The 25,741-nt window shown below is 31.1% G+C and overlaps 1 protein-coding gene across 2 annotated transcripts in view; it reads right to left on the bottom strand.

Annotated features, from left to right (window-relative positions):
• Positions 1-229: 229 nt before the first annotated feature.
• LOC142322130 (tubulin epsilon chain-like) overlaps positions 230-25,741 on the bottom strand; it is an 81,146-nt gene continuing 55,634 nt past the window's right edge. The window contains exons 6-10 of one of the 2 annotated variants that reach the window (XM_075360846.1): positions 18,004-18,113; positions 16,021-16,149; positions 13,780-13,920; positions 11,832-12,006; positions 230-505 (exon numbers count right to left, since the gene is read on the bottom strand). In XM_075360846.1, the coding sequence (XP_075216961.1) occupies positions 365-505; positions 11,832-12,006; positions 13,780-13,920; positions 16,021-16,149; positions 18,004-18,113 (696 nt within the window). In that variant the 3' untranslated portion in view covers positions 230-364. Of the gene's footprint in view, positions 506-3,129; positions 3,279-11,831; positions 12,007-13,779; positions 13,921-16,020; positions 16,150-18,003; positions 18,114-25,741 lie in introns of those variants that run through there. The other variant, XM_075360847.1, reaches the window with a different exon arrangement.

Raw genomic sequence — 25,741 nt, 5'->3', positions numbered from 1 at the left:
ACGATAACAAAGCGTTTTTGAACAAATGTTTGTATGAACTTTTTTTCTTATTTCAAGCTTTAAAATTAGCTCCCAAATTATTTCCCTTTCCTCCTCTTAATCACTCTGAGTATATATATATACTTCATTATACAAATAAAAAAAACAGTATATTACTAAAAAATAAAACATATCACATGCATACTTATAACATAGGACAATAATAAAAAGCTTTTTTGAAAATTACATTATTGATTTTATTTCAGAAATGTTTTAAGTACAAAATATTAATATTTTTTATAATAAACTTAAATTCAGAATGTGAACAGTTATTTCACAATAATATGTTTTGGCACTTTCTTATTACTCTTCATAATTCATTCATTTAATCCAGTTCTATTCTTGGAACATTAAATGCATTGCATGATATCGCATAACTGTCTAATGTATTCAACATACTATTATTTGCTAAAGTAAATTCTTCAATATCAAAACCATCAACATTTAAATAATGGTGAACATGAGCCTAAAAAAATATAAAAATAAATTTAATTGAATATTTAATTTATATTCTATTTATCACTGTAAAAATTAAAACACAGAATAAAATGGTTTACAGAGATAAAAGAATGAATCTTTTAATGTCCTCTAATTTATATAAGAGTGTCCTATATATACTAACACTCAATCGAAGTGATAAGAGAAAACAATATTTAAGTGTTTCAGACAATAATAATGAAAATACTGTATATAATATGCTTAGAAAAAAAGGTAGGTATGTTTGTAACATCAAATACTTTTTTTTTGTTGCATGTAGCCAAATCATTTCAACTTTTATTTACCATCAATTAAAAAGTCTTATCTGGGCTTAAAGGAAATATGCTTGTGTAAGATCCTGCACATGTAAAATTAATTACATGTGCTTCTGGAAGATGCTAGCCAGAAAGTTCATATACATGGCCAGAAAGTTATTCATAAATATAAAAACTCATACCAAGAAAAAGTTAAGACTATAACTGATTCTGAGGATGATGAAGATTCTTGTTAAGAACATATTAACACTAAAAAGTTGAAGAATCACTCTTAGATTAGTGCCTTCTCAATAATGGTGGTCAAGATTGAAATTATATCCAAAAACAAGTACACAAGGAAAGAATAATGATCACAAATGTGGTACTCTTTGTTCTGTAACGCAAAACAAAATGCAACCTTTCTGCTAAAAGATGAATCTTAGAGAAAGAATGAGAAATAAGAATAAATTGTCAATCTAACTATCGAAACAGTAAACAGTGTACAGTATACAAAAACAGTAAATAGTGTTCATTTGATAAACAGTTACTAGTTATGGATGCCTAAAAGGAATCCATACATAGGAACAGGCCTCAAAACAAGCATATGAGTGAGCTCTGGGTGAAAGGAGAAGGATACACTTCATTTTTTCTTGAATGATGGCATGAATTCAACAGTAAGGAAAGAACAATAAGATAAACAAGAACAGTAAGGATTTCCACAGATCAAACAACAATATGTTACAGTTATTAATAGTACAGTGCACAGTATGGGAAACTATCACTGATGTAAAACCTGATTTTAAGATGCACATAAGTTATGTGTTAATATAAGAGATGATCAAGTACCTAGAAGTGGTGAGAATTTTTTTTTAAATCACAATTTACTCCAGTTTGGGCAATACCAACACTTCATTTAAAAATTATTGATTTTGATCTTAAATAAACAATTATTTTAAATCTTAATATTATCAAAAAGTTAAAAAAAAATAAACTAAAATATGAATAATATTAACTTCTTTTTTAATACTGAAATATAAAAAATAATGCTATAACTAGTTCTTTCTGCTGGTTTCTTGCATCATATTAGAAGGTTATAAAAAAGCTGGCAAAATATTGCATGACTTTCTTGGCTACGCTGGTGAAGTATAACTTTATAAATGTGTAATTTTCATGAAAGTAATGAAAAAATTACTTCTCATTTTTTGTTCCAAGTATAACACAAGTGTCAAGTTACTTTAATTCTAATAGTTATTTAAGTAATGAAGAAAAATACCCAAATTTTTTTTAATAATAAAAATTAAGAGCTACAACCAAAAAACAGAATATATATTTTTTTGTGATGGGAATGAATTTTAAGAAAGTTTTCCTAAAAATATTCATTTATACTTTAAACTTAAAAAATTTGCTTAAGTAAAGTTTTCTCTAAATCTAACACCACCTTTATTTAATAAAGGCTAAAATAAGAAAAGAAAATTTGCAAAAACTTTTTCTACATCTTAGGTCTGGGATTTATAATTTAAACAAATTGTAGACATTTTTTGATAGCTCAAGAAATGAAAAAAAAATTAAACTGAAGGGAGATAGAGCAAAAGAACAAAAAACAGATACAGTATTGCAATTTTAAGAAGTAAGGAGTTGACTTTTGAAAATATTTTTTTTGGATTACTTATACATGCATTGTACGTAAAAAATTTGCTTTAATAAAATTTTCTCTAAAATGTAAAATGCCTCTGAAGAAAATTGAAATTGGTTTTTTTTAATATTTCCTTACACCCTTAACAAATTAAAAAAAAAATTAATATAATCAATGTCCCATATATATACATATGAGGCTCAACTGATAAATTTTGCACACTAGCATACTACACGGAAACAAAATGTACAATCGAGTTGGGCGTGGCAGCACATGATAGCTAAAATCCTCCAATATAAATCTGCGATAATACGTTGAAATCCGTTTACTGGTTTGTTTTCAGTAGCAGTTAAAATGGAGGCGAGTACAGTCAATATCAACACCTGCAGTGATTGAATTTTTAACAGCAGAAAATGCGAATTCTACGAATATTTTTCATCATTTAAAAGCATTTTATGATAGTGAAACTGTTGACAGGAGTACTGTGAATAGGTGAGCATTGAAATTTTGCGAACATGAAGCTGGTAAAGTGACAACTGAGGACACACCTCACAGTAGATGACCAGTTTCTGTGACCAACGAGAAAAATCAAAAGGAGATGGACGATTTTCTTCAAAGTGACCGGCAAATCACTCAGCAACACACTGCTGCTATTCAGTTAGGCATATCTAAAGAATGAGTAGGCCAAATTACTGAGCAGTTGGATTACCGTAAAATCTGTGCATAATGGTGCCATGCAAACTGACGGAAAAACACAAGCAGCATCGTGTTGAACGCTGTGAAGAACCTTTACAGCGCTATCATGCCAAAGGAAACGATGTCTGTCCTTTTCAATATTGTGACTATGGGGGCAGAGTTGGGTACATCATTACAACCTGAAAGAAAAAAAGCAAAGCATGGAATACTGACATTATGAATCGCCAAAACCCTAAAAATTCAAAACTCAAGCCGCGGCGAAGAAACTCCTTTGATGGTGTTTTGGGACGCCAAACTTGTTTATGTGATTGAGTATCTGGAACATGGGATGACTGTGAACTCCGAATGGTACATTAAGATGTTACAACACCTCATATGATGATTATGTTGCATTCAAAAGACCACCATGCCATAATCTTGCAACATGACAATGCACAGCTTCACACATTGCAGGCGTGCAATGAGCCTCTGCAGTGGCACTACAGAGGCTCACCACAAGCTGAAGTTTGAGCCTATTCCACATCCACCATATTCACTGGATTTTGCTTCATGTGACTTCCACTTCTTCCCTCATCTTAAGAGGGATCTCAAAGGTAATCATTATATCACCGATGATGAGGTGAAGGAAGCTGTGGGGACTTGGATCTGAGAAAGTCCACCAGAATTTTTCAGTGATGGAATGCAAAACCTTGTCACACGTTGGGAAAAGTGTATCAGTATAAACAAGGATTATATTGAAAAATAAATACTGCATTTTGTAGCTAAGGCATTGTACTTTTATTCATTTTTTATTTCATTCAAATGTCTCTTTTCATTCCCATGCTATGCATATATGTGCAAAATTTATCAGCCAAGCCTGGTATTTATAAATACGTAAGCCAAATTTGAAGAAAATCAGTTTGATCAATCCAGAGATATAAGGCAGTGTGACACACTGTCAGTAACATACTAACTCAGTCAGTGTAACACACATACGTAAGCTGAAAAATATATACATATATTTTTTGGTCTAAACTAGTTGGATCCTTAAACATAAAGATTTGCAAAATCCTGACATCCAATTTTTGACATGAACACCATAGTTTGCTCTTTAATATAGCTATTCTTATTATATTATATTATATTTGCTATTCTTATTAAAAGTAAAAATCTACTGAATGGTGAACAACACAAAAAATATAATCAAAATTTCTTCTTTTTTTAAAAATTTGATACAAATATACTTTCTTCTTCATTCACCTGATGCCTAGTATATATATATATATATATACTGATAACAGATGAGTCAGGTGTTACTGATAACAGATGAGTCAGATGTGAAACTAAATATAATTAAGTAAAAATATCTTTTAAATTAGAGAACTGCTTTATTCTTTTAAAACATTTTTGTCTTATAATAGGTACTAATGTCAAAATGTAATTTCACAATAAAATTTGCCCAAACACAAAATGACTTGCATTCAAATAATGATTTATGGATCTCCAATAACCTTCCAATTCCATTTGTTGAGCCATGATTTCATCTAAATTTTTTTTTAAAATCTCTCTGCTCATACCAGATTATTGGTTCATAATAAACAATATTTCCCAAAAGAGTGGAGATATATTATGAACTTTTGTCTTATATAAGACTGCCTTTAACTATATTGGTTGCAACAGGTGACACAAATAAATAATGAAGAAACTGTATTAATTGTAATTTTTAAAAAAGCTTGCCTGTAAGTTATCACTATTCCTACCATTTATCTAATGGTTTTCCTTTATCGCGTAAAAAATCTTTCTAAATTTTTTTATTCTCAAAATTATTGAGAATTTTATATACGAGATTATCAATCAGTGATAAACTGTCCTGATTAATTTATTGTCACCAAGCCTTTATGTAAATCTTGGAGAAAGACTATTAGATCTTATTTTTCCTGATGTAATCTATATGGTTATTTCCAGAGAGATAAAAGTTAATTATATAACTAAGTATCTCACTAATGATGAATGTTCTATCGTCATGATTACCTATCGTAAATATCAAATTTTTTTTAGTATTTAATTTTAAAATTTACAAAATTGATTTACTCGATGGTATCTTTGCCTTGCCATGGCAAGTGGGCTTGCGTGCTCCAACTACCTCAAGAGCTACACCGGCAGTAGTTTAGTAACCGGTAGGGTCTTCATGAGGTAGAAACCAGAGTAAGACAGATACCCTGGTCCTCCAGCCTGGGGGTTGAGTGTTCGGCTAACGACCTGCCTCAAAAAAACTAAATTGTTATGAATCACCAACAAGGATGACAACCTGGATAAGATTTAAACAATTGCTACTTGGTATATGGAATACTGGTTCACTTGGAGCTAATGACAGAGGAGTTGAATAGGTATAACAAGGATGTTGTGGCACTTCAGGAAACATGATGGCTGCTACCAAAGAAAATTAATACCAAGAAGTATGTATTGTATTACAGTGGCTGTGATGGTAATAGATACTACAGTGGAGTGGGATTTGCTATATGTAAGAGAATAATGGAATCTGCAATATATTTTGAAGGGTTGTATGACAAAACAGAACATGAAGAAAAGAACTATGAAAAAAAACCAGAACATATCATATTTACATTTGTCTAACTTAAATTGATTAAAAAAAATACAGTATTTATTTTTTGACTTCTAAAGGGAATAATTAGAGAAATACTTATTCATATAATATAATTATAATTAAATTTTCTAATGAATTTCATTTAGGATTCCTGACACAAAGCATGTGTTTAAACAAAATAACAAACGCAAATAATAACAAAGTATTTTATTTAATTATTTTCTATTTAATCATTAATTTTTATGCTATAATTGCAGAATAGAGGAAGAAAAAGATGTTTATTATTAAACTTATTATTTAATCATACCTACTGTTTAACTAATGGGATAAAACACTTTGGTTTTAGTATAAATACAAATAGACCGTTTGCTTATAAATCCAAAAACACTATATTATAAAGTTAAAATCAATTTAGAAATTTAAACACCTTTACATACAATCATCAAAAGAATTGTTATAGAATGTTATAGGTTGAAAAAACTTAACTGTAAGTAAAATTACAAAATTTAAATACTATCAAAACACTCTTTAAAATATTTGATTGGTTTTTGAAAAAATAATACAATAAAATACAGGTAACTTTCTTAAAATCCTATTAGAAAGATTATGGATTAATAATTCCATGAAGCCATTACATGGATTTTAATTTGTTTTTCCAAGAAATGAAAAAACTACCTGTGATCACATCACAGATTCTCAGTTTGAATTTTTTAATTTTCATTTCGTCTTCATAACATAGACAACTGTCAGCAATAAGTCCGACCAAAGAAAATCTACTTATGGCATTTTCACAATTTTTATACCATGATATTCTATCAACAATTTTGCATAATTAAAACCTACATTTATTAAAATCAGTTGATAATAAACAAAGTGATTAATATTTGAATAAAGGCGTAGTAACATCAAACATTTTCAGCAATAAGTCCGGCCAAAGAAAATCTTCTTATGGTATTTTTAAAATTTGCATACAGTTGTATTCTATTAACAATTCTGCATAATTAAAACCCACATTTATTTATTTATGCTATTTAATGACATTTCACGGCTTTGTTTAGCCTCATCTTCAGATCTGTGTACTTTAGGTTAGATAATTATAATTTAAAAAAAACCAAAAAATAATAATCAAGAATTCAGGAATTACAATATTGGTTTATCAAAAAATTATTAAAAATATATAATAATAATTGCTCATTTATTAAATCTTAAGTAAAAACTATGAAAGTTACTGTTTGATATTTTAATTTTAATTCGGTAAAAACTTGAACAATATAATTAATGGAAATATTGTTTTTTATAGAATAACTTCATCAGATTCAGTGAAATCATACTACTGATTATATTTTAAGACATCAGACCATTAATTTAGTATTTATACAAAAATGAACTAAAATGACAAAATAAAAATAATAATGGTTATTTGTTTTTCCCTGTTCTGCCATTATGGTATAAATATTAACTATTAAATACAAAATTAATAAAAAAAATTACTTTAATAATAAATATAAAATATAATATTACTTATATGTTCTTTACTTTATTTAAACACATGTTTTGTGTCGGGGATCTTAAATAAATTTCATTAGAAAATCTAATTATAATATAAAATAAGTATTTCTCTAATTATTCCCTTCAAGAGTCAAAAAATAATACTATATTTCTTTAATCAACTGAAATTAGACGAATGTAGATATGATATGTTCTGTTTTTTCCTTATTCTGTTTTTTGTTTTCATAGTTCTATTTCTTCACTGTTCTATTCTTTCACTCTTCTGTTTTTTCAGTGTTCTGTTTTGTCAAGTTCTGTTCTGTCCGGTCATGATTTTGAAGCAATAAATTATAGAATGTGCAATATTAGACTAAGAGGAACGTTTAAGAATATATTCTTAATCAGTCTTTATGTACTAACTTAAGGAGCCAGAGGATGAAGAGAAAAATAATTTCTATGAACTTCTTGATGAACTGGTGGAAAAGTTACCAAGTTTCAAAATGAAAATTATCCTGGGAGATGCAAATGCCAAATTTGGTAGAGAGGAGGTTTGGAGGCCAACTATTGGAAATGACAGCATGCACCAGAGATCAAATGACAACAGAACTTAAATGCTAAGCCTTGCAATGGCAAATGACCTTAAAATATCTAGTACAATGTTCCCAAGAAAAGACATTCATAAATAGACATGGATATCACCAGATGGAGTGACTAAAATCCAAACTGACCATGTGCTTGTCGATCATGACACAAAAGCAGTATAGCAGATGGTAGAAGTGTCAGAAGCGTAGAATGTGAGACTGACCATTCATTGATTTTAGTCAAAGTGACCCAAAGAGTAGCCATCAAGATAAGAAAGGAAGAAGGAAATGAGAGAAGAATAGACACTGAAAGACTTGCAAATAACCACATGGCTGAGGCATTCAAACTCAAACTTGAAAATAGGTTTATGATTCCGGGGGATGTGGGAAGCAGTGAAGATACAGATAGTATTTGGGTCAATTTTAAAAAAGCTGTTTTATATACAGTGGAAGAAGTGTGTGTCAAAAAAAAAGAAAATAAACAAAAAACCTGGGTTTGACCAGGAATGCGAGCAAATGGTAGAAGAACAAGTTAAAAGGAAAAATGCTTGGTTGAATAGCAACAGTGTGGAAATAAAGAAGATTACACAGTAAGTCAAATAGAGACCAACAAACTGTTGGGGAGGAAAAGGCGATTGTACATAAATAGCTTATTCAACAAGTTAGTTGAATAAGCTATTTATTCAACTATAAATAGCTTATTTGATATAACAAAATAATGCAAAAGACTTCTATAGGAAAATAAGGTTCTTCAAAAAAGGATTCACCCCACAGCCCTATGGGGTGAAGAACAGAGAAGACCACCTGGTAACTGAAAATCAACAAGTTCTGGAAAGATGGTGAGAGTACTCTTGTGATCTACTGAATGTGGAGTAACAAGGTGCTACTCCAGATCAAAGCGATGTGATTGGCTACTATCATGTGCAACCCAATGTAGAACCACCAACTAGAGAAGAAGTGAAAGATTCAGTGAAGGCACTAAAAAACAACAAAGCACCTAGGAAAGATGGAGTAACAGCAGAAGTACTGAAGAAAGGAAATAATATTGAAAATCTGGGAAAAGGAGGAAATGCCAACTAATGGCAGGAAGCAATAGTTGTACCCATAAACAAGGGGGGAAAAGAAGAATATGGTAACTTCAGAGGTATCTCACCCCTTAGCATCCCTTATAAGGTTGTTTCCAAAATTATTCTGAATCATCTACAACCTTACAAAAGTGAAATAATCCTAGAAAATCAGGCAGGTTTCATGAAGATGAAACCCACCTGATTTTCTACAACGACAGTAGAGCTAAAATGAATCAATATTCATAATAAAAGAAATTGTGTCCAAATACTGGGAGTTTAATGAAAAATTCTATGCAGTCTTTATTAATTTTCAAAATGCCTGTGACACCATAATTAGAGAAAGACTAAGAACAAAGCTAGATAGATTTGGATTCCCCAAAAAATTGATAAACCTAGCTAAAATTAGTGTTACAGAGTCAGGGGGCTAAGTATGGGTTAATGGACGTGTTTCTGAGTCTTTTATTTTCCTTTAGTTTATTTTAAACATGGGAGCCAGATAAGGAAATGGGTTCTCCCCAGTCCTGTTCAATATTGACATGAAGGAAGCACTAGAGAAGGTGGCAGAGATGGACCTGTGTGTTGGGATTGGAATCAAAATATTGCAAATATTGTAATATTTATAATAATGTTGTTATAATGCATCCATGGATGATGTAGTGATAATTGCAAAAAGTCTGGAAGATGTAAGCACACTAACTAAAATATTTATAAGAGAAACAGCAAAAATGGAATTAAAGACAAATGATATCTAAACTAAGTGTACATGCATTATAAAAGAAACCCAAATCAAAGGGAAGGCCCTCTATGAGTAGATGGACACGAATTTAAGGAAGTTGACCAATCTAAGAACATTGAAGTAATTATATCTAGTGAGAATAGGAGTAACCAGGAATACAAACTAGACTGAAATGAGTGAATAGATGCTTATATGCATGCAATAGAATGTTGTCCTGAAAATCCTTATCAAATAAGTAAAAAATTAGACTGTACAGCATAATAATCTGCCCAGTGTTGCTGTATGGAGTGAAACATGGAGAATGAATAAAAATGAAGAAAAAAGTTCATAGTATATGAGAATAAGATACTGTGGAAAATATTCGGACCTACATGTGGACAGAGGGAATGTAGAAGAAGACATAATAGGGTGATATCATAGACATAATAGAAGATATAATGGGGACCTGTGCAGGAGTGCAGATATAGTAAGTGAAATTAAGTGCAGAAGAATCCATTGGGCTTGACATGTTCTAACAGGGAAGGAAGGATTGTTTGTTGAAGTAAGTGATGAAGAATAATCCTGAAGGAAGGCGACCCGGTGGAAGACCAAGACAGAGATGTGGACCAGGTGAGGGTGGATTTGTAAACGGTTGGAGCTGCTGAGGATGATGAGGGACTTGCCCACATGGAGGGGATCTGATGTTAACTTGGATATAGATGGCCCTGGGAGTAAGTAAAATTGATTTATTTTCATTCATTCCTAAATTACATCAAATGAAATATTGAATAATTGAATGCATATGTACACAAGTATCTACCTCTAATGTGTTTCTTTAGTATCTTGTTAACTACATACCACCATAGCATCAGAGTGCTATGATGGTGGTAAAGACCAAATATGTTGCACACATTTCAAAAGAGCATTCAGTTGCATACATATTTTCCTTCTAACCCTTAAAAACAAGGTGGTGGTTGTCATCAGCATTATCAATAATGATCTACCTGTTACAGTGAAATGAGATTCTGAACTACATAATATTTATTGGGTGGTATCAATGTTTTATCATCAGCATATTGTAACACTTCACTCACTTTAATCACTGGTAATAGCCTAATAACAAGTATCAATACATATTTTGTGAATATCAACCTTTCATTGCCTTCAAAATATTGTTTTTTAAACTTTGGTCTTAAATTCTTAGGTCTTCATTTTTACTATATTTTTTTACTTATTTATTGGAATAAATCAGTATTGAAATGTTTTAATCAAGAAAATTTAAATCATGAATTCGTAGTTAAAAATTATTTAGAAATATTTTAGCATTAACCAAATTGGAAGTGAGTTGTGATTTTTAATGGTAATTGTTATCTGTACTGAAGCTGTAATATGTACTGTTGATGCTGTCATGTAGAAATATGGGCTCTTCTCTTACTTAGGAATTAATTTCAAACAAAAGACCTAAATTTTACTACTGATGACATTACCACCTACCAAAGTTTTTTAACGGGTTATAGCTTGATTAATAAAACAAGACATTTTCCTGAGTTTAAGTTGTAGTTTATTATAAAAAACGATGTGCTTTTATTTTTTATTTTTCTAAAAAATGTAAATACTGTGGTAATTATTTAACAAAGTAATTAATCAAGTAATGTAAAAGAGATAAAATTTTTATTTGGAAAAATATTAGCATTTTTTTTTATGTTAGTTACAGAATTATCTCAAATTCAGGTGTCTTCGTTTGTTGGCATATCTGTATTAGTTGAAAGCAAGGACATTGCATAAATAAAAAATTATATCAGAAGAGCATTAGAGAAGTCTATTAGGACTAAAAAAAAATTCTAATGTGGTCTAAGAATTACTTTAACTTCTACTTACGAAAGTTAGGTAACAACTTTTATCAGTTTACATTTTTATGATCTTTTGAATGAAAACTAATCTCTATAATTACCAGAATGAGGAAGCAGGAAGAAGAAATTCTAATGTTATTAGACATAAAATCTCTATTTTTTTTAAGACTAAAAATTTTAATGAATTTTTTGATACAAAAGGTTTACCTCAGCGAAACAAATCTCAGTTCACAGTTTTGTTTAACAATCCTTTAATACCTCAGAATTAATAGAAATCAAGCAAGATAAACTTTCCATTGAATTGTATTGGTTTTCTAAAATTACAAAGGCTCCATTATTTATTCTTAAAACTCAATAAAATATGAAATATTCTATTTTAAAAGATATATACTGTTTTTATCAAGTTATTTAAAATAACCAGTAACTATTTTATTAATAAAATAATACCTTTTTCTTATATAATTTATTAAACTGTATAAGAGATTCCCGGAAAAATCTAGACATGGAAGTAGAATTGGTAAGACATAATACTGATTTGGAATAACCAGGCAAAGGAGAAGAACAAAGACCAGTCTTGACACCATTTTGATTCCATGACACAAGTTGTGCTTTTTTATAAAACCTGAAAGAAGAAATGACAAATTTTGGTATTAGGAGTGTTATTGACTATTACATTAAATTAAATTACACACCAACAATTTATTAAGTAGTAGTAAAATTAAGATTTTTTTTTCCAAGAAAAATTCATTATTAAGCTAAATTTTTTACAGACACTGACCCCTTCCGAAATAGTATACAATAATTCTAACTAATAAGACGGAGCTTTAATAACATGGTAAAAAATATAATACTAGTAGTTAAAGAATAACCATGAAAAAAATGAAAAAGAATGTAAAAAATTATTTTTAGTAACATTTAATTTAACACTAATGTAACATTGTAGCACTTACTATTTATCATAATATATTTCACTTTGAAATATTTTTTTCTTTTGTAGTTAATGTAGTTCATATGAGATCTAAAAGCTTGTATATGGAAATGGTACATCAATTAGTTGTGTGTGAAAAATCCAAAGTTTGCCCATGGAATATATAAGAAAAGATTTTGTATTATTTTATATTGAAATATTTAATAAAATTATTTATTCATCCTAGACTGGGCTGTTTTTTGGGGAGAGGATTAATTATCCATTTGTTCCCAACATCCAAATTGCAGAATATGGTTTCTAATATATGACAAGAAATTAAGGAATTGGACAACCAGTCCACCATACACTCTTGAATAACTAAATAAAACTCAGTGTAAAAGTTGTAATTAAATAAGAGACTGTTTTCTTTTTTTGGGATGGGACTACCGCAGTAAATCTACTACATACCTAAATAGATATTTTATGCAGAAAAAAAATTCAAGCCTGTAAACCACTTAAGTGAGAGGAAACTGCAGCTGTTTTCAAAGTAGCTTTACAGTAATATAGAAAAGTATTTTTATTCATGAGTTTATTTACTTCTGTTTATACTTTCCTTTAATACTTAAAAGTTAAAACCAACTTGAAAGTTATAGTCCTTTATAATTATTTTTATTTTTTAAAGTTTTCAGTATCGATTATATTCATGACCTTGATGTGGTAAGGGTGATTGGCATTCTTTTGTCAAGAATGCTACTATTCTTTACCTCTTCAGATTTACGGTCTATATTGAGGGGTTATATAAAAAAAAGGTGAGATAATATTTTTTTTAAATATATAATACATCTAAAAGTTTTTTTTAAAATAAAAAGTAACTGACTTAATTGGATGAAAAAATATAATTAGTTAAAGATAACTATATAATAATTAATCACTTTAGAAATCAACTTTAGATCTAAATCAAGTTGATTTTTACATGCAAGTATTAGGTTGTATTTCTGGGCAAAATTTTTTTTTTATTACAGCTTTAGAAGCCAAAATTTTGGCTAGTAACATTTTGAAGACTATTCTGCCATGAATCTAGCAGACTAATCCCAACTGTAGTTATAATAACATTATGTGTGTAAAAAAAAACCCATTTTGATTCATCATAATTTTGTTTAACGTCACATTTATAAATGTATTAGATGTGATGTTAAATTTTGACTCCACTTATAAAAAATTAATTTTAAAAATTATAATTTGCAATAAATAAAATTACATAGAATGAATAATTTCAAGTATTTACTGTTGTTTTAAAGATTACTTTTATACAAGGTGTAAAAGGCAAGTATCTAAAAAAATGAGATAAAACTATTTAATGTAATGATATTATTATATGTAATACTAAAGTATTAATTAATTTTAAGATTCCAGAAGAATGGTACTAGTGTCATATTGATGTTAAATGAATAAATCTTAACTTATTATCAATAATCTAATATTATTTACTTATTAACATATTCTCGAGAAGCAGATAACGACATGTCTCCGCGGCATAATAATGTTGCTGAGAGAATAGTCCCAGCAAAAGGATCTATTCTTAACAATTGATTGGATCTACTGCAGACGGATGTAAACAAATCTGCTTGCCTAGAATTAAAAGAAATATATTTTAGATGATAAAAAACTAATTATATAACAAATAATGTTTTTAATAAATTTATGTATACTATAAACAGTCCAGCAAATTGAATCCAACAATATTCAAACATTTCCAACAACATTCCAACATTTTTTACATCCAACTCTCTCTCTCTCTCTCCTTCAGAACTTACATGCATCAAATAATGTTTAAGTGAGTCAAGGCTGGATTCCCATACTTCTTTATTCCTATCATATCTGCATCCAGAAAATAGGATTAAATCATAATTTTATTGCTGTACATTATTCTTTCTTCACATCTATTTTTAATTTTTAACAAAGAGTAATGCACACATTCCTCTTTGAGAGCAACAGAAACCGTATAATACTACTTGGTGGAACCTATGAGTAGTGTTTTTTATAACATCATCTGCTGTACCAAAGTGAAGGCTTTGCTCCGGTAGATGTTAGTAATGCTATAAAGAAATTCAGACCTAAACTTTTTCTTTTGACCACCCCATGTAAGAGATAAGTAAACAATGTATTTAAATCCTCTCTTCAATTTAACAATAAAAATGACAATTTAACAATATTTATGATTATAATGACATTTTCATTTGAAGATTGGAAGACATGATGTTTGAGTTACACATCACTTCCATGTAAGTTAAAAGATTACTATGATGGAACAGAATAGATAAAGAAGGAAGGATATTGAAAATGATAAGGATCAGATAAATGAATAGTACACAAAAAAAAAAATTAACACCGTAGAAGTGCTTTGGACAGAGAAGAAGAAGAAAGTGGTGAAATCTAAAAGACTACAGACAGACAGAATCAAAATGGAGGGAGCTATTTGAGATAGACAGTCACAAAAAGCTTGGAATATTAAAAAAACCTACATCAGTTAGAATATAAACTGTTACAAAATGGGTTTTAACACCAACTCTAGCCTTTAATTGGTATAAACTGTTAAAAAAACTTTTATGAAATGTGTTACAGACCTATTTTTATTTTTTATTTCACACTGAAGAGGTTGATGTATGTAATCCTGTTCATATTTCTGATTTCTTAAAGTTCATATTTCTGATAATAAATATTCATTTTGATGGAGAATTCTTTTTTTGGTGGTTATAACTCAACATAAAACTTTATGGAAGAATATTGTGTATGTGCGTTTCTTACATAAGTGCACAAGAGATTTTATGTTCATTTACTACATTTTGGACAATTTTCCTCCATGCTATCAATAGCAATACATTCAGTAAAATCAAGATAGGTTGTAATCTAGTTGACAGTAACCATAACCTAATAGAACATTTGATAAAAAATGTCAGTCAAGCAATAGGGATTGTTTTTAGAGAAATCCAGAAAAGAAATTAACATCACAACAGATCCATAATTAGACAAATTAATGGTTACAATTAATTCATACTCTGAATTAAATGATGACAGATACCATGGATATCTCCTGAATACCATTGATAAATGAACTTAAAATATAAGACAACTGAAAATTCATACTTGATGTTACAGAATGACATCCACTGAAAGTATACCAATAAGAGTTTATGTTAAGCAGACTGGATTGACTAAATTATGGTGTACAAAATATATTAACCCAAAACCTTTGAGTGATCATAAATATAAGTTTCAAAAGTATTTAAAAAAATATGTTATAAGGTGAAAAGATGATGTATTGATTTTTTCATAAATTAATGTGAAAGCATTTATATGAGTATGTTATGTGTATCTTTAATTTACTGTCAAATGAAATAAAACCATAGAAGGCAGAAAATTCAAAATATTTTAAGTAGTTAGGTTTTTCATCATTTTATGTCGATGTACATCATTGTACAGCCTATGGCTAGTACAGTCATTATATGAATAATTATTTACTCATTACATGAATAATGAAAAATGAGACAACGGATTAGAATGTAATTTCTTTACGTTATCGAAAAGGAACCACAAAAATTTAACTCTGAACTTATAACATCCTGTCATTAGAACTGTTATATTTAAACCGATGAACCTATGGATAACTGTTATATTTAAATCACATAAATACATATGTAGCATAGATATTACAAACTATAAGACACTTACTTGAGGAATGTAGTATCTGGCTCAAGAGGGCAAAAACTGGATGTTAAATAATGAAGACCTTGAAATGGAGTCATATTTGTAGCCAACTCATTCAAATCTACATTTAATGAACCAGGAAACCTGCAACCACTTAAAAAAACAGGAAAAAAATAAGAATAATTACACATTTTAACAAGCTGGAATTAAAAATTCATATTGGTATAAAATATGATAGTTGCCTATTTAGAAATATTTACTTTTAACTGAATATTAGGACAGAGTAGGAGACCCAACTATATCAAATAGGTATTTCTTGCATTAGGCTTTCTGTGGAGCTCTCAGATAGGAAATGAGAGGATGGTTCAGTGGCAACTCTGCAAGCAGTAAACATTAAAGACGCGCAATTTTCATGGCATCTCAGCATGGACTTGTTAGTTTCAGACCTACACCAATAGAAACAAAAATAGGGAAACAGGGATAAAGGATCAGAAAAAGAAGCAGAAGATGAGTAATGACAACCACAGAGGAAAAGTCAAGACCAGTACATGAAATGAAGGCTCATAATCTCCTGGAAGTTTGGGACATTATTATGCAGATGGTAACAACACCATTATAAATCAACAATTTTGTGTAAACTTTCTTCCATGTATACTGAAGCAAGAACTGCTTTTCCTACAGAAAGTAAAGAGCCACTTCAGAACAGAAAAGAAATCTAAAAAACAACCTTGTCCATTTTCAGAATTGTGTGATATGTATATAAAAAACTATTCAACTAAACTATAAATCATTCAGTCATTTTGCTAGCTGAATAGGAGTATAAACATATTTCAAATTTTTAAAGTATATGTAAATGGCTTAAAACATATTTTAAGGGCAGTTTTTAAAAAAAATATTTTACTTCTCACTTCATTGGTTTTGTTTAACCTAGAAAAAATACTACCAACTTGGATAAAGCTTATTAGAACATACTGTAACTCCTTTCTTGCATACAAATAAATAAAGAATCCCACAGTAAATAGAATCACTTAGCAAAAATAAATCTCTGTAAATGGGGGAAGGGAATTTTTAGATCTATTTTTGTATTTTTATAAAACCAAAAATTAACTTTATTTTTAAATATTTTGGAATTTGTTTCATCATCTTAAATGGAACAAGCTAACTAAAATTTTTACCAATAATTTATAAAAAAAGAGAAATGTTTTTTAACATCTATAAACTGGTTAAAAAAATCATATACATTTACATATGATAAGGTATCAAACAAATGTCATAAAAAAAGCTGACACAAAGTTGTTATACTAGTTACAAAGTTTTTATATTAGTTATTTATTGTTATATAGTGGAAAAATAATGATACATGAAAAAAGTTTTAAAAAATCAATATTTTTTACTTTTACCTACTTCCGCAGCCTCAAAATCATCTTCCAAGAAACATTTTTGATTTGTCTACATTAAATGGAAAACACTAAAAAAACCGTTGAAAAATATACAACTAATAAAAATTTACCTAAGATTTATTTTTTGTGGGTAGGGGTGAGTTATGGTGAAATTTTATTGTATTATTATTATTATTGTTGTTACTGAAGTTTGTAAACTAAAAAAGTTTTAAAAAACTGATATCTTTTAACTGTGATTGGCTCCCCCAACCCTAATATAGCTCACAAAGTATTTTTTGGGTTACTTGTACTACTAGTATGATGAGGAAGATATAAAAAAATGTCGGTTAAAAAATATGAAATAAATAAAATGACAGATTTTTCAATTTTTGCAGAAACGGAGAATTTGGGAGCATTTATTTAAAAAAAAAATTGTAAGCTATATGTTTGCATGTACTGAACTTAATTTAAAGTTGGGTTATGAGATTTTGAGAAATTGACTCCAAAGAAACTATCTACCAAACCCCCTGAAGATATTCACCCCCAAACATTTACCAACAAATTTTACTTTATGACATCATGTTTATATTTGTTTAATCATAAATAAAATTAAAAAAAATTATTTTACCTAGTAAGATGTAAAAGCATCTTTGCAATCACACTATTTATATCACTATATGGAATCCATGGCGATATTTCTCTTGAAGGTTTCAGTCGACTACATATATCAGATAATGCCTGGAAAATAACATTATTATAATAATTAAAACCATAATATTAATTATGCCACCTTTTTTTGAATTTGTAGTGCACTTTTTATTTTTACATTTTCTGCATCTAAAATTTTAGTTAATTACTTTAAAAATTCTATATTTGTCTCTCATATAGTAGTTTTTGTCTTCTACCCTTTCTTTCATTAATTAATTCTGAATCATTGAAAAATCATTAATCTAGTTTTTTAAACTTTACTAAACTCCAATTCTCAACATTTTCCAAACACTATAAATCAAAATCCTTGCTACCTTAAAAAAAACATGCAATACTTCTGCCATATCAGCAAATTCTGTAACTTTTGATATGATGGTTCTTTTATCTTAACTCCTCTTTTTTTAAAATGATATCAACTGATGTACTCACTGGCCGCTATCAAATTTCAACAACATGTAGTTATCTATTTAAAGGAAAATTATATTCCACTGAAATACACAGATAACCAGAGTTTATCAACTGCTCTTAATATAGTTTTTTTATTATACTTTTAGTTATTTATGGTAACTAGTTAATTGAGAGAGCTTTAAGATATAGCTTTTATTTTTACTTTAAGCCCTTTAATTTTTAAGGATATTAACTGTTGAAAAGTTAAGAATACTCTGACAACATTCAATTTTATTCAACACCCTTCAACAATTACCAACAAATTTTGCATGTAACCCCAGTATGTTTTTGTATGTTTAGTAGTAAAACCTACTAATGTAATTTTATATTTAAAAATTCTAATATGTTGCAAAGAAACAGCACCCAACAGTATTTAATCAAATCTCTCAGAACTGGTTAATTAAATATGGTTTGGCATTAACATTTTATTTTTACTTCATCACTTCAATTTTTGGGATACCACTCCCCAAGACATTCAAGTGTTGTAAAATCATCATAATATATGCTTGAACAAGATGCACTATTAACTCACCTAGGGTCCAGGAGTTTCTGTTATCAAAGAATTTCTATTACCTTTCAACCTTTTATTTGAAGTCTTTACACTTTGCCTTAATTGTTACCATTTTTAATCATCTCCATTCCATATTTAGTTTGGTTAAAATTCTAAACAAAATTTGGGAACAAAGAACACTCACACACACACACACACACACACACACACACACACACACACACACACACACACACACACCCCACATGTGTATTCATTGTAATACGTTAATTTAAATTATTACTTTTTCTACTCCAAAATGAGATATGGAAATATCTCATTCCACATTGATTACACAAACATTCTCCTACCATAAATACTGTTTATATTTCCATCTTAGGTTACTAACCATATTTGGCTAACTAATAAATTTTATTTTTAAATTTTCTAATAAATAATTTGGATAAACTTCTGACATTGTATGTACCATGTTAAGAATATCATGGCTCATCATACCTGAATATCATTTTAAGCTGTCTATAGATATGAATGTCTATAAAACTAATAAATTTTTCACAAGAATATTTTAGCCAAGAGGGTAACATATTTTAATCTAAGAAAGAGGAATGAAGAATACATGTTTCCTTGTAAAAAGTATTCACTGCATTCAGGAATGCATTAATTAATATTAAGAGTTAAATTTTTGATGATAAGTTCTGTGTTGTAGAAAACAATAAAAAAATACTTCTCAGAAGCATATTTTTAAAAACTTAATTATTTTTACAATTCTATTAGCAAAGCAATTATTTTTATCTTTTCCTTCTAACATCAATTCTGTAAGTCCATGTTTGTAAGGTAATAATTTATGTACTTAATGGAGAAGAAATATGGCTAATATGGCAGATAAATTTAATATACAGAGAATTTCTAAAATAGTTATAGGAAAGTGACTGTTAATATCGAAAAAAGTAACTTACAGAAATGTTTGATACAACAATGAATATAGTATATCTTCAAGAGTTTCATTTACAAATGTTCAAAATGGCTATTTAGATGTTGGCATTAGCCTACAATGCCCCGAAATGGGTGTTTTAGTCCCTTTAACATACTTCCCCTCAGATGAGGGTTGAATTAATCAGTCTACAACTCCCAATCATCCAATCCATCTTATCTAGCGTCCAGCTCCAGAGTCCCCAAGGCATCATCACACAGAAGCCACCCTTGTCAAACAAGGGCCCCAACTGCACTCCACCCCAAGGCTGTCTGTTGCCATATCAACCACTAACCCCACGAGTCCAACGCCAAATGGTAGGGCACACTAGCAGGGAGTAGTGTGGTGCCCCGTACCATCATGGTACCAGCTTTTCTGTCACAGTGCTGGTAAATGGGTCTCCTAATCCACCATCCAACCACTATTACTTATCTTCATTTATCCACAATCCATGTGAGCTCGTGTGATTACAATGGAAGCTCTCAACACTCCTAACACAATATCTTCCACATCCTTCAACCTGCCCAAACTAAGGGTACGCAAGTTCTTCAGAGTTTCATTAATCAGACCTCCTCTCATGCCGACAACTACTGAAAGCACCAGAGCATCCCGCACACTCATATCTCTCTTAACTGCCTCCACAATACGTTGATATTTTTCCCTCTTCTCTTGAGCAACCTCCTTCAGCAAATCACCCTGCTCAAGACAGATGGTGACATCAACAATGAGGGCCTTCCCTGGTGTTTTGATGACCAGGTCAGGCCTCAGAATATCCACCCCCATCTGAAATAGTTGTTCTCACACCACTGCACACCCCATTTCCAGGGCTCATTTTTCAATTGTATCGACCACATGATCGTGCTGAAAAATCTTGACTCCTCTTCCTGTAGGGCACTCGCCCAACACATGCCCCAACAACTTATCCTTCATGAAGTAACTCCTATAAGTTTTCTCCACACCGGGATCAATCCGGTGCAGATACTTCCTCATAGGAAACACATTACTCCGTATCCTTAGGAGGTTAATTTCTTCTCCTGGTGCAATGCCTGTCTCTGCAACCAGCAGTTACCGACCGAGTTACCCTTGAAATTCCCCACACCACTGCCCAAAATAGGCTGCTCCTTCCACTCATCCAGTTCAGCCTCCTTCCTCTTTCATCTCCACTTCTCAATAGCAGGCAGACTCGTTGGTCATTCCAGTCCTATGTTCCTTGCCACTCTTTCACAAGCAACCATATGATTCTTCACCAAGACCTTCCTGACAACGCTGTCTATGCCGGCATCTCCACCTCGCCGGCATAGCTCTTTCCCTTCTCAACACCTTCAGTCACTTGAGCCAAAGATGACACCTTACTAATCTCTTCCTGTATCATCGACTGAAGCTCCTCCCTACCACATACCTTGCCGAGCATGAATGCATGACCTCACTCGCTCCAGGTCCTCAGGCATTGTCCACAACATAGCCTCCAGTTCCTCAATGCTACCTCCACTCTTGTCTCTATCTACTCCCATTTGGAGATAGCCAGATGACAATGCTCCAGGCCGTCGATACCCTGGCCAAATCTCATGGGAGTATTGTAAGCAAGGGCATCCCTATAAGACAGAGAACTGTTTTGTTTGTTCTTTTTACTGGACACCAGCTGGAATCCATCACTCAAACTGGACTCCGCCTCAAAAGCTTCAGATGTTGATGAAACCACATCGAAGTCCACTGTGGCCTTCTCCAAAGAGTGGACCACACCCACTTGGCTTGAAGGGGCTCAGCCGTCTGCTGAGCCTCTTCATCAGATCTCTCAAGGGACTCCAACAGTGCGGCAGCCACCTTCTTACCAATCTGCCTAACAGTCGTCAGAATAGCCTTGACACTGTCCTTTTGGTCTCTAGCCTCAGGAAAGTCTGCTAAGACTGAAGGATCCCTTTTTTCTATCACTGGCTGCAACCCAGTTGCTGCCTTATCCTTTACTTCTTCCACCACAACTGGCTCATCTTTTGTATCTAAATACATCCCCCAGCCTTCCAGCTGATGACACATCTTCTCCTCCAGTGCTCTCTTTTTCTCTTTCTTCTTAATCGTTTCAAGTCTTTGAGTGAACTTAAATCTCTCAAAGTCCCTCTCAATTTGGGAAAAATTACCTCTCTATCATGCAAGCACATTCGTCCAAGTATCTTTCATACTCCTGGTCCTTCATGCGCCTTTTACTCTCCTGGTAACGATGGGCATCCTCAATAAATCTGCAGACAAACTCCGACAGAGCACTAGCAGTGCCCGAACGCCGTCTAGATTGATATCCCCTAGCCTCATCAATTCTAGCCTCTTCCTCTTTGAGGGCAGCAAAGGCCCGCCTACGGTTCTTTTCAACCATGTCAATGTAATTTACCACATAACGTCCTTTGCCACCTACTCTGGGGTATTGCATCCCCAATAGCGACTCCGCCGCTTACTTGACTGAGAGAATTGCTGCCCGGGCGGTACTATGCCAATTTCTATTGGAGACCGCATCCCTTGCAAACTCCTTTATTGCCACATGATCGGCTCGACGCACCTCTTTTGCAGTAGCCACTTTATCATATCAATGTCATGCCGCAGCGTGATGCGGTCATCCTCATCGACCGGCTCTCTGTTATTTATCGGATATCCTGGACCCAAGTACACGTGACCCAGAAACAAAAACTTTGGCATTAGGTTCAGCCAAACCAGTTTCAAAAATAATTCCAAAACAAAATAAAACACACAAAAAAAAGCACAATGATTAAATCTTAATCAACAACAACATTTCTAACTGTTATTAAGCATTAATATCATGCTTATTCATAATAATATCAATCCAAATCCTTAAACCAAAATCAAGGTACAATATAATTTGTCCAATAATATACTGAAATTTAGGTCTTACAACCATAAAGTTTTCCTTCTGTTTTTTTTTTTTTTAAAAGAAAAAACTAAGCCCAACTTGCCTTCTTCAAAACTCAAAACGGCCTTAATTCTAATAAACACAAAAAAGTCCTTAACAAAAATTCTAAGACTGTCCATATAGCCAAATAATCTCAGGCCTAACGCCTAAAAAAAATAGTCATAAAAATACACCAAAAAAACTAACTCAAAAATGCACAACATCACACTCTCATAAAGACTTTAATTTTAATAAAATAAAAAAAGTCCTCCAAAAAAAGTCTTAATCTGATAGGGAACAGTCCAACCTTCACAAAAAATTAAGCCTTACTCCCAAAAAAAAGTTTTTTTTCCCTTCGAAAAGCTAAGTACATTTTATAACTACAGTCGTATATAACAAGCTTATTTCCATCAAACATAAAAAAATTGTCTAAGAGAATTTCTTAATAATAATAAGAACTGTCCAAAAAAAAAAAAATCAACCAAGTGCTAATACACGCCTTTAAGTCTAAATAGCTGGTTTATTTCCAGTCCAACATTATATAACCTCAGGACAAAAAGTCTCAAAATAACGAGTATTATACAATTCTGATGTAAAACATAGGTCTTACAAAACAAAAATCAAAACCTAGCACGTAGGTAAGTAGGTCACCACGTGCCTCTCAAAAAAAGCTCTTGACTAATTTATTATTAAACACATCAAAAAAAGTCATTAGCAAATATTCCTAATAATAATGAGGAAAACGCAATACAATAAAAAAAAAACAGGCCTTACGCCCCAAAAAAACTTTAAAAAAATAATCTGTTCTAAAACTTAAAATCAAAAAAAGCTGTTTTTTCCATTTAATAAAGGTTTTCCTCTATAAACCTATATATTTTCTTCAATAATTTCTTAAGGGATATAATTAAAGCCCACCAAAACCAAGTCGGTAAACCTTCTGACAAAAAAGTAGGCCACTACGCTACCAAAAGTTCTAAGTCCTAATAACGCACTTATGAAAATCAAAACAGCAAAATAATATTAATAAAAGTTTTTTTCTCATACTTAAATCTACGTGTTCATATATAAAAAAAAAAACAGTACTTCTGCCTCAAACACTGTACTTAAACTTTAACACAGGTCTTTGACCTCATCGCCACACACTTCAAAAGTTCAACACTTAATAAGTCCCAAACTGACCAGCCGATTTTAATAAAAAAAGTCTCAACTTAACGCCCGCACTCGGCACAAGCCTGTAAAACTATCGAAAACCCAATTAAAAAAAAAAAAAAACCGCTATTTCAATAACTTACCAGAGCACAAAATCAACACATGTACACTTCACCATGACTAGCCGTAGACTCTTATGTATCACAGCAGATGTTCCATTTGTAATCAATTTCCTACCAAATCCTATGAAGCATGTCTTGATCTAAGGTGGCAAATGTTTGTGTTATTTGGTGCCACAGCTTGTCAATATTTCCTGGAAGTGGAGGAATAAATGCTGTCTTTAATGTAACCCTATACAGAAAAGTTTATTGGAGTTAAATCAGGTGATTATGGTGGCTAGCAAATTGTTCCACTATGTCCAATCCAAGTCGGCTCTTTGCTATTGAGATACATGACAACTGCAAAATGATACATGTGGTGGCATGCTATCTTGCTGGAAAATGAATTCTGTGCCCATATCCCATTGTAATTGTAGCATTAGATAATGTTCAAGTATGTCCAGATGCAATATACCAGTTACAGTTGACTCTGCAAAAAAGAAAGGATCATAAATTTTGTGACAGCTTACAGTACAAAAACATTTACCTAAGGCGAGTCCATACATGTTCAATTGTGTGATATGGATTCTGCTCACCCCACATCTGAACATAATATTGATTCACTTTACCACTGGTATGAAAGGTTGCTTCGTTGCTAAACACAATTTTATTAAGATATGATAATTATCTTCAGTCTCAATTTTGTTTAACATGTTCACACAAAACTAAGTTCATTTTTCTTTATCACCTTCACTCAAAGCTTGTATCAGTTACAATTTGTAGTGTTTAAATTTGTGTAACAATTTGTGACAGTCCATTATGCAGTACCCTCTATACTGTAGCCCTAGGAATATCCAATTCTGAGCTGGTGCATCCTGTTGATTTACCTGGATGAATTTGCCACACTTGTTCGATTGCCGCTTCAGAAACTGAAGGTTTACCCTGATCTGGCATCCTATGTGACACACAACCTGTTTCAATGAAATAATTCTATCATGCAATAACAGACTATCTTTGAGGCAACTGCTTGCAATATTTAGTCATGAATTGTCTTTGAACAGTAGTAGCCGATTTGGATTCATGATACCAACTACACTAAGCACGCTCTGCACCGGTATACAACTCCTTCATGACTGATGGAATTACTCATTCGTGCGTGCCACCTAGTGAGAACATCAGTAATTAATGTGTTAGGTGAGAATAAACTTGAAGGTACACTGTATTCAGTGATGTGTCAAACAATTCTATAAGTTATTTACTTTTTTCATTATTAAAGATTACTTTTGTATAACTAATTAATTTACCTTATACTGAACATGGAATACAGAATTCAATGTACACCAAATAGATGAAATGAAGTACTACACAAGTGTAATAAAAATCAAATACGTATAATACGTATTTGATATTTATATTTTACACAAATATGTAAAATCAAATAAGTATAATAAAAATCAAATTTTCTGATTATTGGAAAATATGCTATACCAAAGTGTTAAAGTAAACCTTGTTAATAAAATTTTAACACATACCTATGAAAAGAATAAATAAAAAATACGTATATCTTAAAAAAGCAGCACAGAAAACCAGGTT

The sequence above is a fragment of the Lycorma delicatula genome, chromosome 3 (genome assembly GCF_047948215.1).
Source record: "Lycorma delicatula isolate Av1 chromosome 3, ASM4794821v1, whole genome shotgun sequence".
Taxonomy (NCBI): domain Eukaryota; kingdom Metazoa; phylum Arthropoda; class Insecta; order Hemiptera; family Fulgoridae; genus Lycorma; species Lycorma delicatula.
Note: the sequence above shows the minus strand (reverse complement) of the source record. Positions and strands in the feature narration are given on the sequence as shown.